The following is an 18,484-nucleotide window of genomic DNA, read 5'->3' as shown; positions in this document are numbered from 1 at the left end:
AACAAAAACCAAACAAAACCTATTTCTATAAAATTCAGTAAATATTTTGTGCAGTAAAATGTCAAGAAATATAAATCGAGCTCATTTATGTGTGTCCAAGAAACAGCCTTCCAAACCATATGGGAACTGGCTTTTCTATACATTCATCAAATAGAGTTACAAAGTAGAATTTCTACAAGAAAATGTATTTTTTCCCACTTTTCTAAATATATCCCCAGACACACTGATCATCCTTAAGTATACATGTTTTAACTTTAATTTTGTGTTTAATATTCATCTCAGTAGTAACTTGTGGTATTATACCCCCCACCACCATCCATACCTCTTTTCTCGTATCTTCCCTTAACCTCTGCCATAGTTTTCCTCTCTCCCTTCTTTTGGCTTTCTGGATTTTAAGTGGTACCAAGGGCATTGCACACTCTTACCTGTAACTCTTAGCTGCAGAGGTTGCCACCCTAAACTGTGTCAGGGTATGTGTGTCCTGTTTCCTTCTAAAAAATTATTTAAGAGGGCTTATAAATATACACAAAGAAGAAAAATATTTAAGGAACTCAGTTCAGTGGTTAAGGGGAAAAGTATGGTAGGAAAAATAGGATGAAGCCACAGGCAGTATCCCAATACAAGCCTTAGGTCCTACACTAGAGATGGAGTGTCACATCAGCCCCCTGAATTACCAAGTAGCCATCACATAATAGGAAATGGTTGGTTAAATGATTCAGGTTTCCTGAGATAAAAAACCAAATCAGTTGCTTGGGAGAATCACAGCTCTTCTGGGCACTGAGACCCAGGAGAAATTTCTCCTATGGGTCCTCATAAAGAGAAGAATAGTGTGATATAATGAACCATGTCCTCAACAATATCTCAATATTGTTGGGGCCAAGGGGTACAGTTTAGTTACAGCAGTTATACAAAAGGCCAACCTCTAATAAAAAGCAACTAATAGCAAAATGCTGAATATTTTAAAAGCACATTTCATCTTCCTAAAGGTCGGGAAAAAATGAATCTCTATCGCCAGAACAAAACCTTTGAGAATTAAGGGTACTGTATTCAATCGCCTAATGAAAACTTAGTATCAGAGTATCATTCAACAGGAGTTTACTGAATTAAACCATCTTTAAAAAACCAGTAGTGCACCTGTAGCAGGCCCCCATGCTAAATGTTAAGGGACGTAGGCGGTAATTATATGGATGATATTCACTTCATTTATATTTTATATGTATGTGTGTATATATATATACGTCCATATATACATACATAAATATATGTATTTTTAAGTACATCCGTTGCACCCCAGTGCGAGTTGAGAGATGGGTCATGATTTGACAGTGGCTCACCGGTAGCCACGACGGAGCTAACAAAACACCCATTCTGTAGTTAGCAGTTGGTGCTACCGACCGTGGAGAGAACGCCCACGCAGCGATCCTCGATTTGCCGCGCCCCTCCCCTTCCCCAGGCTTTGTGAATGGTGCGGGGCCGTTTAGGGCCCCAGCCCCAAGGATGCGGAGCATCCTATGACGTAGCTCCTTACAAAGAGCTGTCCTCGACAAGATGAGACACGCTGTGACACCGATCCTCGACTACATCAACGGATAAAGTCACGAGTACAGACGTTGAGGGTTGTTTCAAATGACAGCTTACTAATTCTGCTCAAACTTCTCCTTGTGTATTTGACAGAAACACATTTGTCAAACACTAACAGATTTTACATTCCCCACACCCCGCACCAAACCCACTAACCTAGGGGTAACGACTGAGCAGGAAAACGGTGCCCCTGGCTGAAGATGCGAGAATAGGGGCTTCGGGGCCACAGAAAACGTCAACAGCACCCACCACTCACTTCTTAAACACCTACGCTGGGGTCTCTGCTTGTTTTGCCGTTTGGCTGGCTCGGTGGAGGGGGCAAAGACCTGGGAGAGTGGGCGTCCAGATTCCACCCCGACTAATTCAGCGGTGGCGGCGGCGGACCCGCCGACCCAGACCCCGGACCCCCGAGTCCTCCACACGCGCGTTGGCCAGTGGTTGCGTCACTGGCCCGTGTGGGCACCCGCCGGCCTCCCACTCCGGGGGCCGCCACCCTCCCCGACACGTGAACCGTCCACTAACCCCTCCGCTGCGAAGGCCTAACTGCCGCGGGGCCGTAACGGGGGGCGGGGGCCTTTTCTCCAGACTCGCCCCACCTTCTCCTTTCCGGCTACGCTCCCAAGAGCTTCCTCGTTACCCCCTTGCCGGCGGCTCCTGGAGAAACCCGCACACCGGGTAGTGTCTTTTATATCTCTGGGGGACCATCACGCCTGCGTCACAAAGCCCCGCCCCCTCGCTGAAGGTTCCAGACGCCGCGGAAGGAGGCGGGGCCTCGGCGGCCCCAACCAATGGGGAGCCGAAAGGGAACAAAGCCGGAACTCGGCAGAGCACTGTGGTGTACTTCGCCTTTTCCGGCAGAATACAAAGGGGCGTGGGAAACGGACGTTTCCAAACTGCCGGGATTCGGTTAAGGCGACAGCCTCTCCGCTTTGAATCTCTCGGTCTAAAATAAGAGCTGGCTTGGAAAGAAAGAGAAATAGATTTACGGCAGTTCTATCTTGCTGCCACCGCATAGCACCCCTCTTCCCCCCCACCACCACCATAATCTGTTGCTCTCTAGTCACCTTTTTGAAGAATAACTTCTGCCACCACATACACCACACTGGTACAATATCATGCAGCGCAGTACTTCTCTTGAGAAACTCGCCTGCCGAAAGAGAATCTGGCATTGATCCTGAGTCTTTCTGTTGCTCCGTAATTCTATATCTTGCAATACCTCAGGCACGATGTGTCCTCGCCAAACCATACCGTCAGAGGCAGGTTGCAAAGTCGACGAGGACTGTGTGTAACTTCAGCTCCGTTTCACCAAAGTAAAGGAACGCTGACTCCTTTAAAATACTCTCTGCTTTTTTACCCATTCAGGTTCTTATTTGTGCTGGGCATTAAATACCACCACAGTCATGATGATCAGACTCCAAGCAGCTTTCATTGTCATCCATTTCCACATGTTTAAAAGGCAACAAGAATCACTGTAAATCAACCGTTAAATAACATCATCAGGGCATAGATCTGACAAAACATTTTTACGTTACAAAAAATTAAGACTTCCAGAGCACTTTGCAGCAATAGGCAATGTTGAAGCCCCAGCCTACATCTATGCTGCACACGGCATTTTGAGGATATTAATCCGTCCATTAATTATTACCGAGTGCCCATTATGTGGCAGACAAGCCCCCATTTCTCATGAAGGTCACGTTTTAAAAGAAGAGCTTCCCTGGTGGCGCAGTGGTTGGGAGTCCGCCTGCCAATGTAGGGGACACGAGTTCAAGTTCTGGTCCGGGAAGATCCCACGTGCCGCAGAGCAGCTAAGCCCGTGCGCCACAACTACTGAGCCTGTGCTCTAGAGCCCACGAGCCACAACTACTGAGTCCACGTGCCTAGAGCCCGTGCTCTGCATCAAGAGAAGCCACCGCAATGAGAAGCCCGCTCACCGCAACGAAGAGTAGCCCCCACTCACTGCAAGTAGAGAAAGCCCGCATGCAGCACCAAAGATCCAACTTAGCCAAAAATAAATAAATAAATTTATTTAAAAAAAAAAAAAACAGTAAAGAAGAAATGCTCTCTTTTAGACTTTAAGTGTGATGTTAGAACTGCAGATGGTACGCTTTCTGGTCCTTCCTCATCACTGCCCCCGCACCACACTTTGGTAGTGTAAACAAAAGTGAAATGAGGGTTTGGTTTATAATATATTTAACTATCAAAGGCGTAATGAAACTGAGCTAAGAACCCCAAATACAAACATTAGAGATCCCATGTATGGTGACTTCTGGAATGAGAGACACATACCCTTGTGTCACCTAACCAACCTTGATGGGTCATCTTGAACACCACTTAGATGTTATGTACTGTGCAGAATACCTGTTACTCAGAAGGCAAGCCTGTACTCTTTCCACATTTCTGCAGTGACTGTTCTATTCAAGTTGCTCTGAAATGCAAACTGTTACAGTGAAAACATCTAACAAAAAATTTTCAAACCACTATGTGCTGCTTTGATTTCTACAACTCCTAGTGATTTGATGTGGCTTTACAATCTTCTTGTCCTTATGTTCATCTCTTTCAGTCACTAGGGATCTAACTAAACTGCAAAGCTACTTTGTTCTCCATTGCTCCCTGCCCCTCCCCCCTTCAAATCCTTACTCTATAGAAGTCCAAGGATCATGCTGTGACCTCTGTGTAACTATCTCATCTTACCATTTGGTTTCCACTTGACTTTCTAGAGACCTGGCCTGAAAACACATGCTACCTGTCACCTCTGTGCCTTTGCTCATCAGGTCCAAGGTCTGAGACATCCTTCCAGCCATCACTTTAACTTGACTGCATCCTTCTCCTCCTTTAAAACTCAGCTCAGGAATCTCCTACTTTAGAAAACCAATGGGTTAGAAGCATTTTTTTCAGTGGCCCCATAATATGCATAACCTTGCCATATGTTTGACTCTTCTCCCAGATTTACTAAATACTTACCAAAAGATGATAACCTAGGGCAATGTCTCTCTAATGTAGACCACCTGCATTAGAATTAGCCAAGGAGCCCGTTAAAAATATCTTCCTAAGCCCTACCTAGAGCCTACTGAATCAGAATCTCAGAGTAGGGATGATTTGTAAAACTAAAACTTGAGAACCACTAGCCTAAGGGAGGAGAAAGTAAGTGTAATCCAGAGTTCAGCTACATTACAAGTGTGTTGCTTCTATTGAATACCCCAGTCAACTAGGAAATAGAGCTCAGCTCCCTTGCTAGTTTTCACATGTTAGCCAATTGTGTGATTTTTGCTCACTTTAACTGAAGAGGCACATTTTTTATGGACCAACTTTCCATTCTCTTGCTCCCTCCTCCCCTGCCCTTTTCTTTCTATGTTTCCTCTTTCTAGCTTCAAGTCCCCTCCCTCTACTATGTATCTTGTTGGAAGGATCTGGGCTTAACAAGATTTTTTTCCACAAAATATACAGGAAGGGAGGGAGGGAGGGAGGGAGGGAAAGAGAAAGAAATACCAAACACTACATTATGACTGTGTGACCATATATCTTCATAGGTAAAGGAGCTATACTTGAATACTTGCCACCACAATCTGCTTAAGGAAGCAATCAACTAGGAAAGTTTACATGGCAAAGGCATATATGTATGCACACACACACGCACGTGTGTGTGTATTTTAAAAATCATGTATGCATTGTCCTTTGAGTTGGCAGAAAGATAAAAGTGCAAATTCTCTAAATAATTGACTTATACAATACGAGACAATAAATATTCTGATTTTTGGTGACATCTGAAAATAATAACTCTTTACTCAAATACTTAGCTATCATGTGCTGAAATCAAAAAGATACCTAACCCAGTAAAAGTAAAATCTTAAACACATTGATCACAAAGATGCATATTACATGATTAGTACTAGACCATGCCTCAAAGTGCATCAAATTATAAATGTGTTCTGAGTACATAAAATATACATTAGAGATTTCTCTCATCATAGGCACAATCTAATACAAAAATATATCTGACACTTATAAATTAGAAGATCCATTTGACAGCCTCCAAAACAGGAAAAGGGGAAGAAGTGATGCCAACATAAAAAAGCACATATAGATGCAAATAGTTCTGCTTATACGATTATTTTCTTCATCAGCAAGGGGTAAAGAGCAATTTACACCAAACTAGGTTTCCAGGCAGATCACAGTAACTCACAGGTTGGATAAGTCACAGCACGAAGGCCAGAACCGTTATGAATTACTCAACTAAAAAAACATGCACTCAGATTTCAGTGACTCTAACAGTACAGTGTACTCACAGCGTGGTTTTGTTACTTTAGAGTCTTCAGAACCACTGTCTACCCCTTCTCCGTGCTTTATCAACAGGTTCCCAGATAAACCACAGGGGCTATCCTGCATCAAACCTAGAAGAGACAGTTTATAAATGCACCTGTCCTATAAACATACTATTAACAAAGACTTACTGGATGGTGTTCTAATGGTGTGTGTTCAGTTAAGTGAACTGAACACAAACTTATTTGAAATCCTGAAATCTCTCTGGAGAAATAAAAGTTTTAAAAGCAGTTAATATAGGAATTTTTTTTTAATTCTAAAGTATGGGGCCTTATGTAATCTCTCAATACTGAAAAATAGTTCAAACAACATTTGAACTGAAAATTCAATTAAGTATGAACTCTGGAGCAAAAACTTCATGATTCTAAATGTTCCACAATCATAACTGAGAAGTTTGCCACATATACTATAGCCAAAAAGACAACAAAATGGCAAGAGCCATATTTTAAAGATTCATAACATTCTTCCCTTCAGCCTTGATGAAACCAGGTATCTAACATTTTTAGACATAAATTTTTCCTTTCAGAAGGCATCTATTGATACCTGACTTCTGGATCTTCCCGTTCATGAAAGTAGGATAGAAATATTTTCTCTCTGGCTAGCATCTAAAATCCCTGCAGCAGTCAGGCTAGAAAAAAAGTCAATTGTTAATAAGCATTTTGGAAGTGAGAAAACATGAAGATAGATTAGCCAAAATCAGTGAGGAACAATCATTTCTTTTGAAGAAATTATTATTCCCTCAAAACCAGATGAAATAGATTAAAGCTGCCAACATTCGAGCTGCTCCTTCCATGTCTGTTTTGAAGAGAAATATTTTAAAGGACTGACGTCGCATGAGATCATACTTCAGCTAAAAGGATATGTAAATAAATGACACCCCAAGATGATATTCTTTATTGCAACATAAATTTTAAGAAATATCTAACCTTAAGATTTGAGCCAGGTTAGTCACACAATTATGACAGAAATTCTTAAGTGACTGAGGTATTTAGAGTCTTCAAAACCACAGGTGCGCAGTACTGAACAAAGAGGTAAATTAGGTGACAATAAAAATTAGCAACGAAGGATTAAAAAATAACTTTGAACTCTGTTTACAATATCAATAACCTGAGCTAAGGGGAAAATGATTAAATCCTGGCAATAGATAGTCCAGTGAATCCTTCATCAGCAAATATTCTGAGGCAAAAGAATCTATGTTCATTCAAGAATAACCTTTTCAAGTAATATGTTGCAAGATTTCCAAAAATTGGTAATTAGACAATTTATCATAAAGAAAAGGAAACACCAAAAATGTAGGTATTATTTATCCAGTCTATAGACTAGGTCTTCTAATAAATTAGCAAAATAGCTATACTTTCGGTTGTAAAACTATCTTCTGTTTGCTTTCACTTGATTGGCTGTCAAAGGAATAAAAGTGTCTGACCTTTGAAACATTTTCGTAGACAATCTGGAGAGAAGGATGACAACTTCAGCTGAAGAGTATTTGTTTTTTAATAAGAAAACATGGAATCCTGGTTATTAACATATATATATATTTTTACAATGAAAGAATATTCGGTCTGTGGTTAGGAGACTTGCATTCTATTCATTACTCCATAATAACAGGAATAATTAATTGCGATAAGTCAACTAGCCTTTTTTGTGCCTGAGTTTCATTGTCTGGACAATGGAGACATCTGTGCTATGTCATTCTCAGAAATAGTTTGAGGATAAAGTAAAACACCTAGCACTTTTTTTTTTCAAAACACAATATAAGTGCTATGTCGTGATACTGTTAATAATTTTACAGGTACCTCTTAGTGTTACCCAGTCAGATGTGTGCTTCAAGTAGGCATTCCTACAAGATTGCAGGTTGAATATTTAGTTGAATTTTATTTAAAAAATAATAAATCACAAAACTAAAATGTTTGAACAAGGTCACTTAACCCTCTCCCCAGGTGCTTAGTTATTATTACTATTATCATCGTCATTATTACTTTTTAGCTATGTGTTTAAAAGAGGAGATCTTTAATACATCAACCTAACTGAGAAAATGTGTCCCAGGCCCAGATGGTTTTCAGAAGAAAAGCTGATCTTCATGAGAGCTGTGTCCTCTACTTTTAAAGTGCAGAACCTGTGTGGGGAGGAACAGAGCGGGAACTTCGGGTCTGTCACTGAGGAACCAACTCCCTCATCGAAGCCAGGGCAGCATGGATGCGGACGTGCAATCTGTTCTCAAAGTCGTAGCCAGAGAAATCCTCCTGCAAGACAAGAGAAAGAGAGTATTAGCTAAGCTGTCTGTAATACTACAGTATTATTCACACCAAGCTTTGTACTGCCCAAAGTAAAATTCCTTACACTCCTAACAAAGGTTTCGCATTCACTTGATTTTTCTTATTCCCCAAACCTCAAACTTTGTGTCCCTTTTTAAAATGTCAACTGAGCATTGTTAATGCTGTCTTTGGAAAATTTCCCTCAGGTTATTCCTGGGACAGTAGTCTTAAGCTGGGCTCACTGGAAGTTGCTGTTAGAACTTCTTAACTCAAGAACACAGTTATGAAATCAACAGTTATTTTCCCATTCAAATGAGAAGAGTTTTTATAAAGCAGGATGAGCAATTTCATAGGAGCTTCATGTGTAATTTCACTTAAAAATCAACTGCTCACTGATTCAGGTATCAGTTTCCCCTCCAGAAATACCAACCAGGACAATCATTTCACAAAATTTCTTGAATTCAGACTCCAGAGTACACTACAGAGGATAAGAAGGGTCGCTGGAAAGAGAGAGACTGAGCATGTTTAGGCATTTTTACCTTTGCCTGAAGAAGGAGACTTCTGCCTCTTCCTACAGTCTATGAATGTAAGAAAAGCACATTATCTCTTAACATCTATATTTATATACACTCAAGCAGAAAACGTTATAATAGGAAGATATATTAATTCAAAAAATTCACAGTGACATAGAGGGGAGTCAAGTGCTCATCCAAGCATACTGACTCCATGTTTCTTTAATATAATGCTGTTTACATGTTTACATTAAGGCATTACTTGATAAATAATTTTTCATGATCTTCATTATTATTTTATAAAGGGCTGTCATACTTTAGAAGAGTATAATAGTTTAAGATCTTACTAAAAAACCCAAAATTGATGATAATTTAAGTTTATTTGAAGTAAGTTTTTTTGAAGGCATTACTGATTGAGAATATCAACTTCATTTTTCAAGAGACAGACCAGTCTTCTTGTAGTTTATGTATATATTTTAAGGCTGCATTAAGAGTAAAAATTTCCTTAAAGAATATGGTGTTAGAAGTTTCTACCAAAATTCATAAAAATTGCATCTTCTATTTTGGTAACATTAGAATTTCAAATGAAAAGAGTTACCAATTAAAAGCCTATCTTTGGCAAGATAAGCTACATATTTAAGGATTAGGCTAGAATATTTCTGTTGATTTAGCTCAACTTTTAAAAAGTCCATATATTTGAAGGCTGACTTGAATTTACTGAAAATTAGAATTTTATACAGTCAATAGTATGTAACTGAGCTTCTAAAAGAAGGTACCAAGCAAATCCAGCATTATTAAAATTCACTTTTTAAAAAACTGCCCCACTGTGCTTAAACATGCATCTTAATGATGACCGTCAAACTTACAAGGTATTCTAAAAATTTTTAAATAATCCTACACACCATCCTCATTTATTCTCACTACAATCATTATTAAATTGGCAAGGGAGGTATTTTTTATCCTGTTTTACAGATTAGGAAGAAGGTATGTGGTTAAATAACTTAACCACATCATACACTAAATAAAAATAAATGGTGGAGCTAGAATCACAATGCCATTCTGTACTCTGAATAAACCACATTACATCATACCATACCACTCTAGAAAAGGCAATGATTTTGCCCCAAATGAATTTTTGTCCCCAAAGTTACATTTATCATTCTAATTCCAGGGAAGAGATTACCTCCTTAAACACAGTGAGATAGGATTAATAGCTTCTTGGATTCATCCTATGTGAAATCAAGGAAAACAAAACAAAAAAACACTATGTTCAATCAACTTACTTTAAATGAAGGATGTTTTGTGCCTGTTCACTTGCACAGTTTTGCTGATGAACATAATTTAATAGATAAGATCTTACCTCTGGTTTGTCTAACAGAAGACAGCCAAGTTCATAGCAAGCATATGGCTGAACATATAAGTTATTCTGACGACACAACTCATCTTTAACAGCTCGCTGAAAGAACTGAAAGTAATACGAATATTTTTGGAATTAATTCATTTCTCTACTTAGGCTCATTTTCCTACTCAAGTCTCATCACATCTTTAGGAGGATGTGTATTCTGTATCAGATTTTCTCCTTTTCTGCATCTTTGTTCCTTCCCATTTATTCTCATCCATATCTTATAAGTCCTTTACATACCTGTCTGGTGAACTTGCGCCAGTATATGTTACCCATCAGTCAGCCCAATTTGTGCTACTTATTTTCCTAGTTGACACACCAGCCTCTACTGATTTTATTGCAGAGAACATCTTTATCTGCATCTCCAAATCTGAACATTCCATTTTAATATTTAAGACAGAAAGTAAACAAGCCAAGAACCATCTCTTGACAGGTGTCTTGACTGTATTTTACTGATACTTAAGCATATGATCTAAAATAAGCTATTTAGAGCTGTGTAATAACTATTATACCCCACACTGAAAATTAATTTAAAATTATAATACAAGTGTATCAACACCCTAGGATTTAAAAGCCAAAGTCTCTTACTATATAGTACATGAACTCTCTCAAAGAATAATCAAAATAACACCTGGATGTATGTAAAAACAAACAAACAAACAAACAAACAAAAAACTCAGAAAAATCCCTCCAACTACATTTGAAGATAATGAATGGTTCTTTTTCATATAATATATTCACAGAATATCTTAAGGTAACAACTTTCTAGACCTCACCTCAGGAATGCATCAATAATCTGCAGTTATAGAGGGAGGAAAAGTGGACACAGGCTGACATGCCTGATCATGTTTGTATTTACCTAGCTAGGAGGCTTCACTCTGCCCCTTCAAAATTGTCTGCCTCCTCATTTCTTCCTCCTCCAATTGAGGCTGTCATCTTTGATAAACAGCTAGTGCCAGAAAAGAAGCCCATAGGTGAAGAAGTATTCTAAGGCTCTGAAGTCACATTAAAAACTAGTATGAACCATCAGCAACTTCTGGCATCTGAGAAGATGACCTTAATCAAATAAAGTGGATGAAACTCACACTGCAGTGGGAGACTGGCTTTATGTAATGCTTTCTCCTTTTTCTTATTCACAAGCGTATATGTAGGTTTTCACAGTTTAGTTTCCTTAGCCATGACACCACATGAACAGTTTACCTGGACAGCATCTTCTGAGTTCCCTAGACATTTGTGTATGGCACCAAGAAACAAATACTTTAATCCAACGACAGATGAATCATCCACTTCATGGCAAGCTTAAAGAGAAGTGAAAACAGCAGGAAGGAAATACGTTCACTTAATTCCTTAAATATCATCAAGAGTTAAGCATTTCATTGTTTAGCAACGTATTCAAGTTCAAACTGAGGTTTCCCTTCCTCATCCATTAGTGAGTATCCTTAGTCAAAGAAAGACAAAGATATCAAACTTTATGAGGCCAAGAAGACTCAAAATTGCATCATATTATTACTGGGTCAAAGAAGCCAATCTGAAAAGGCTGCATACTGTACGACTCCAACTACATGACATTCTGGAAAAGGCAAAACTGTGGTGAGTTGCCAGAGGTCTGGAAGGTAGAGCACAGGGGATTTTCAGGCCAGTGAAACTATTCTGTATCATACTATCTATAAGAGTGGATACATGTCATGATACATTTGTCAAATCCCATAGAATGTACGAAACAAAGCATACACTCTAATGTAAATTACAGACTTCGGGTGATAATGCTGTGCCAGTGTTGGTTCATCAGTTGTAACAAATGCACTGCAACAGGGGGGATGTTAATGGTTGGAGCGGCTGTGTGGGTACACATGGCCGGGGGGGGTTTGAGGTGTGTAGGAACTCTCTGTCCTTTCTGTCCAATTTTGCTTGAATCTAAAACTGCTCTAAAAAATAAAGTCTATTGGTATCTTTCAATTGCATCATATTAATTCAAAAAACCATGCAATGAGCACCTTCATGTGTTTGTAGGAGGTACTGCACGAGTCTCTGAGGGGATCAGACTTGATCCCTGCACTTCGAGAAGCTTGCCATCTACTGCGGAGGATGGGCACACATGTTGGGAGGATAACATGGAAGTTTTCCAAGGAAATGAAAAGAGTGGAAATTGGAAACATAGTGGAGCTAATACAGGAGGAAAAATAGTAATTACTTCTATGAACCAATAAAGATACTGAGATTTGAAAAGATTTTATAGAAACATACACATACATACAATATATATACACACATGTATATCACACACAAATGTACGTACATGTATATATTTATGTACATGTGTGATATATGTGTATGTATGTGTATATGTAGGTATATATACATAGAGAGAGAGAGAGAGCTCAAGGTTCCAGAAAAAGTTTTGGAAGTAACTGGAAGAGCTGGGTAGAGTGGCAAAGAGGTAAATGTGAAGAAGAGTCTAAACCTATAGAAGCAGGAAGGTGCCTCAAAAACCTAGGCTGGGGCCTCCCTGGTGGCGCAGTGGTTGAGAGTCCGCCTGCCGATGCAGGGGATACGGGTTCGTGCCCCGGTCTGGGAGGATCCCATATGCCGTGGAGCGGCTGGGCCCGTGAGCCATGGCCGCTGAGCCTGCGCATCCGGAGCCTGTGCTCCGCAACGGGAGAGACCACAACAGTGAGAGCCCTGCGTACCACAAAAAAAAAAAAAAAAAAAACAACCTAGGCTGAAAATACCTCCACAGAAAAAGTACTCAAAACATCTTAAGGCAGCAGCAGTGTTAAGGAAAGGGGAATGTACTTCATTCATCCCCTCATTCATTCATTAACTCTACTCATTCATTCAGTATTTACTGAGCAACTACTATATGACAGCAGTGACCAAAGAGAAAAAAATTCCTGCCATTAGGAAACTAACATTTTGTGGAAGAGAGAGATAACACAAAAGACAGAGAGGTAAAATAAGTGTATTAAGGAAGTGTACACACTAAGGTAAAAAATAAAGCCAGGGGGGCTTCCCTGGTGGCGCAGTGGTTGAGAGTCCGCCTGCCGATGCAGGGGACGTGGGTTCATGCCCCGGTCTGGGAAGATCCCACATGCCACGGAGCGGCTGGGCCCATGAGCCATGGCCGCTGAGCCTGTGTGTCCGGAGCCTGCGCTCCGCAACAGGAGAGGCCACAACAGTGAGAGGCCCGCGTACCACAAAAAAAAATTAATTAATTAATTAATTAAGCCAGGAAAGGGGATAGCGGTATGCATGTGTGCTGGAAAGGTACAGGTTAAGGCCCATTGAAAAAGCCACAGGTGGGTAAAGACCTGAAGAAAATGAGTGAAGGAGCCATCTGGATGTTTGTGGGAAGAGCTTTTGAAGGCAGAGAACAGCAAGTGCAAAGGCACTAAGGGCTGCACGTGTCTGGCGCGTTCAAGATCAGTAAGGAGGAGTGCAGCTGGAGACTGCTGAGCGGGGGGGAAGCGTGGTGAGAGGCGGTGGCAGTGGGGGCGTGTGTACAGACCGTAGGCCACTCAATGGATCCAGACTTTTACTTTGAATAAGATGAGGCCACAGAAGGTCTCAGAAGTGAACCACCACCACATGACTTAGGTTTTAACGGGAGCACTCTGACTGCTGTGCTGAGAATACACGGTAACATCCTTAAAACGCAGAGGAAGAATGCAGTGGAGAGGGGCAGGTGGGTGAGGAAGGGAATGAATGAAATTACAAGACAAGGATATAAGAATCCAGCTAGCTCTGCTGATGCAGGGAGTCACAGACAGGGACTGTGATAAGCTGAGTGCACAAAGCTGTGTGGGCCTGACGGGAAGAGTGTAATCAATGCAGATGACCTCTATCACCCACGATCAGGTGTTTTTTTTTCTCCTGGAACTTAACTATTTCTCTACAAAGATTTTCACCTGTTTTCTATATGACTGAGTCAATTCGGATCACTACTGCTTAACACTGGAGGATGAGATAATCTAATTAACAGCTCTCTTAACTGGACTTCTAACAAAAATATTAGAGAATTATCTCATGTTCACTCCAGAGCCTGCCTCCCTCCCCAGGGCCACATCGTTGTTGTTTATTTTGACAGCTGGAAAGGAGCTCAGAGAATATTTAGTCACATTAAGTGATGATCGTTCTTGTGCCTGCCAATTACCATTTTATATTTGCATGTCTGTTTTAATTATCTCTAAACACATGATCCTGCAGGTGTGCATTAAAAAGAATACCTAAGGGGCTTCCCTGGTGGTGCAGTGGTTAAGAATCCACCTGCCAATGCAGAGGACACGGGCTCGAGCCCTGGTCTGGGAAGATCCCACATGCTGCAGAGCAACTAAGCCCATGTGCCACAACTACTGAGCCCGCATGCCACAACTACTGAAGGCCACACACCTAGAGCCCGTGCACCGCAACGAAGAGTAGCCCCCGCTGCCCGCAACTAGAGAAAGCCCGCGAGCAGCAATGAAGACCCAACGCAGCCAAAAACTAAAAAATGAATAAATAAAATAAATAAATAAATTTATTTTTTAAAAAAAGAATACCTAAAATTCCTTACTGGTCTTTTGAGTTAGACATTGGTAGATATTCCAGAGTTGCATCAACAACCAGGGATGGGTTTAAAATTATGAATCTTTTTAAACAGAGCAGAACTTGAACATCCGAGAAAATTCTGTTTCCTTTCAAGTAATTCCCTTAGGAGGGTTACACACTTACCCTAATTACAGGGCCTTTGTGCACAGCTTCTTTTGGAGTTGCATTACTTTGCTCTGGAATATCAACACTGACAAACTTTTTGACCTTTGAGAGGAAACCTTTTTTTTTTTTTTCCAAATAAGCAACAGGCATCTGCAGGGAATTCTGATGATAAAAGTATGTGATTCAAGGGAAAACGCTATATTTGATCAAAAACAAGTGTGACTACAAAGAAATCTGACAAATTTTATACAGCCACTATTTTTGAATAAGTCCGAAATATTAACACTAAATCATTTTTGGAAAAGAGCAGCATATATGTGAATAAGACTACATTTCCAAAGGTAACTGCTTTCTATAAAACCATCTTTTTGGATGAACAGTCAGTGGCAGTTCATATCCACAGGTTCTGCATTCACGGATGCAACGAACTGTGGATCAAAAATATTCTGGGAAAAAAAAATTCCAGGGCTTCCCTGGTGGCGCAGTGGTTGAGAGTCCGCCTGCCGATGCAGGGGACACGGGTTCGTGCCCCGGTCTGGGAAGATCCCATGTGCCGTGGAGCAGCTGGGCCCGTGAGCCATGGCTGCTGAGCCTGCGCATCCGGAGCCTGTGCTCCGCAACGGGAGAGGCCACAACAGTGAGAGGCCTGCATATCATAAAAAAAAAAAAAAAAAAATTCCAGAAAGCAACTAATTACATACTATTTACATTGTATTTCCAACTACATATATAGCATTTACATCATATCAGGTATTACAAGTAATCTGGAGATGATTTAAGTAAACATGGAGAAGTGCATGTAGGTTATATGCAAATACTACACCATTTTATATAAGGGACTTGCGCATTCGCAGATTTTGGTATGTGCAGGGGGTCCTGGAACCAATCCCCCACAGGTACACAGGGATAACTGTATGTGTGTGTGTGTTTTTTAAAATTTATTTATTTATTTATTTATTTATTTTTGGCCGTGTTGGGTCTTCGTTGCTACATGTGGGCTTTCTCCAGTTACAGCAAGAGGGGACTACTCTTCGTTGCGGTGCGTGGGCTTCTCATTGCGGTGGCTTCTCTTGTTGCGGAGCATGGGCTCTAGGCACACAGGCTTCAGTAGTTGTGGCTCGCGGGCTCTAGAGCACAGGCTCAGTAGTTGTGGCACATGGGCTTAGTTGCTCTGCAGCATGTGGTATCTTCCCGGACCAGGGATTGAACCCGTGTCCCCTGCATTGGCAGGTGGATTCTTAACCACTGCACCACCAGGAAGTCCCTGTGTTTTAACACAGCACTCTCACCATGTAATCATTTTTCCAGCTGCATGATTTAAATATCTTCATGCTCCCAGGAAGATGAAGCTGTGTGTAGAGAGCTGAAAGCTTTGCTAGTCAATGTGCCATCCTCAGACCAGCAGCAGAGACACTTGCTCCTATGGGAGCTGGGCAAGTCACCTAACTGTTCTGAGTCTCGCCTTCCTCATTATAAAATGGGCACAACAATGCTGTCCGCCTTTTCTACTTCCCTGGGTTCCAGTGAAGAGCAAAGGAAATAATCTGCCAGACTATAAAATATCATTCAAATGTCTGCCATTATACCTTTAGAAGAAATGTTACAATATTTCTTTTTGTTTTTTAATTATTTTTATTTTATTTATTTTTGGCTGCATTGGGTCTTCGTTGCTGCACGCGGGCTTTCTCTAGCTGCGGCGAGCGGGGCTACTCTGTTGCAGTGCACGGGCTTCTCGCTGCAGTGGCTTCTCTTGTTGCAGAGCACGGGCTCTAGGGACACAAGCTTCAGTAGCTGTGGCACACGGGCTCAGTAGTTGTGGCTCTCGGGCTCTAGAGCGCAGGCTCAGTAGTTGTGGTGCACGGGCTTAGCTGCTCCACGGCATGTGGGATCTTCCTGGACCAGGGCTCGAACCCGTGTCCCCTGCATTGGCAGGCAGATTCTTAACCACTGTGCCAACAGGGAAGCCCACAGTATTTCTTTAATAACCAGTAAAGCTTTATTTTACTAAAAGATTTATTCTCTCCATGAACTTCTCCTACAACTATAATAAAAATGACTTTATGAAGGTTTCATTACCATAATTATAGTCTTATGATTTTTTAAACATATGAATCAAAAAGGTAAGTTCCCAATTATACTCCTTGGTGTCTACTCAAGAGAAATCAGCATGTAATTCCACACAAAAGGTCAGTACACGGGCTTCCCTGGTGGCGCAGTGGTTGGGAATCCGCCTGCCGATGCAGGGGATACGGGTTCGTGCCCCGGTCCGGGAGGGTCCCACGTGCAGTGGAGCGGCTGGGCCCGTGAGCCATGGCCACTGAGCCTGCGCGTCCCGAGCCTGTGCTCCGCAATGGGAGAGGCCACAACAGTGAGAGGCCCGCTTACCGCAAAAAAAAAAAAAAGGTCAGTACACTTATGTTGCACACTTATGTTTATAGCAGCTTTACGCACGATCACTAAACACCCAGAAACAAACCAAATGTCCCGTAGGAGAAGGAATAAACAAATCCTGGGACAGGTATAGCCATACGATGGAATCCCACTCATCAAGTGAGAGGAACAAACTACTGACACAGATACAACATGGGTGTCACAGACACTAGGCTGTACAAATGATGCCATGCACTAAAAAGTACACACTGTCTGATTCCACTTGTACGAAGTTAAAACATAATCTGTGGAGAGAAAAATCAGAACAGGGGTTGCCATGGGTGGGACCTGACTGAGAAGGGGTATAAGGGAAATCTCAGGGGTGGAAGAAATGTTCTATGTCTTGATCATGGTGTGGATGCCACAGTGTACATATTTGTCAAAACTCACTGAACTGCATGTACACTTAATATCTGTGCATTTTAATGGATGTCCAAACGAAAAAAGAGGTTTCATTGCGGGGGGCAGGTGGAAACGTATGCTTCCAGCCACCCGTATGGCTTTAGGATTAACAACCCTGACGATCAGCGTGCAGCGCCACACACCGCGGACAAGTCCCCTCCAGTGCCTCCTACTCCCATCACCTAAGTGACGGAACCGTTTCAACCATCGCACCATTTGTCCAAGAATGACAGATTTGCGCTCTCTGAATCAGAGGAGATTAGTGACACACTGAAGGAACAAGCTGCTGTGCACAGTTTTGTTTTGTTTTTTACCTTGACTCATCCTCTGTAGGTTAGGGAGAGAGCAGTTGGGGAGGGCTTTCCACAAGTACAACACTTCGATGGACGCCAGCACGCACAGCGCTTTGGTTGGGGTTTGTTTCCGAAATCTCTCTGCCTGCAAGCAGTTGGAATGATTAGGCAACATTAGAAAAAAACCAAATTCAGATAAAAAAAATATTTCAGAGACATTACAAAATACATGGTTCATATTTGATGTGAACGATCCCCTCCCGCAAAGTTAAAAATGAAAATTTCTCTCTAAATTTTGCTCTCTGGTTTTTAATATATTGGTAGATATGCCTTTCTCTTATTCAATTCAATCTACTATCAAGATCCAGGATATATTTTGAAAACTTTAAACTGAAATGAATCTAGTTTCATTCTAAGTCAAAGAAATTTATAAAAGCTGGGTGACAAATAATAACTTGATGGGTTTATATGGAGGATGTTAATACTAGATGCCTTTTAGTTACGGTTTTATTGACGTTTTAGTTTTCTAATTAGTCCCAGTCCTCTCTGGGGCATTCCACATTACAATCTAGTTTATACTCATGCTACATCATTCAATGTTCATTC

The 18,484-nt window shown here is 41.1% G+C and overlaps 1 protein-coding gene across 2 annotated transcripts in view; it reads right to left on the bottom strand.

Moving 5' to 3' along the window:
- Positions 1 to 7,749: 7,749 nt before the first annotated feature.
- The window catches only part of TTC39C (tetratricopeptide repeat domain 39C), a gene marked incomplete at its 5' end in the record, with an annotated part of 107,545 nt that continues 96,810 nt past the window's right edge, over positions 7,750 to 18,484 (bottom strand). For both annotated transcript variants that reach the window (XM_079718112.1, XM_079718111.1), the window contains 5 exons: positions 7,750 to 8,138; positions 8,690 to 8,728; positions 10,023 to 10,127; positions 11,265 to 11,362; positions 17,900 to 18,023. In XM_079718112.1, the coding sequence (XP_079574238.1) occupies positions 8,049 to 8,138; positions 8,690 to 8,728; positions 10,023 to 10,127; positions 11,265 to 11,362; positions 17,900 to 18,023 (456 nt within the window). In that variant the 3' untranslated portion in view covers positions 7,750 to 8,048. The remainder of the gene's footprint in view (positions 8,139 to 8,689; positions 8,729 to 10,022; positions 10,128 to 11,264; positions 11,363 to 17,899; positions 18,024 to 18,484) is intronic.

The sequence above is a fragment of the Hyperoodon ampullatus genome, assembly GCF_949752795.1.
Source record: "Hyperoodon ampullatus genome assembly, chromosome: 13".
Lineage (NCBI taxonomy): Eukaryota > Metazoa > Chordata > Mammalia > Artiodactyla > Ziphiidae > Hyperoodon > Hyperoodon ampullatus.
This window is presented reverse-complemented; position numbering and strand designations above follow the sequence as displayed.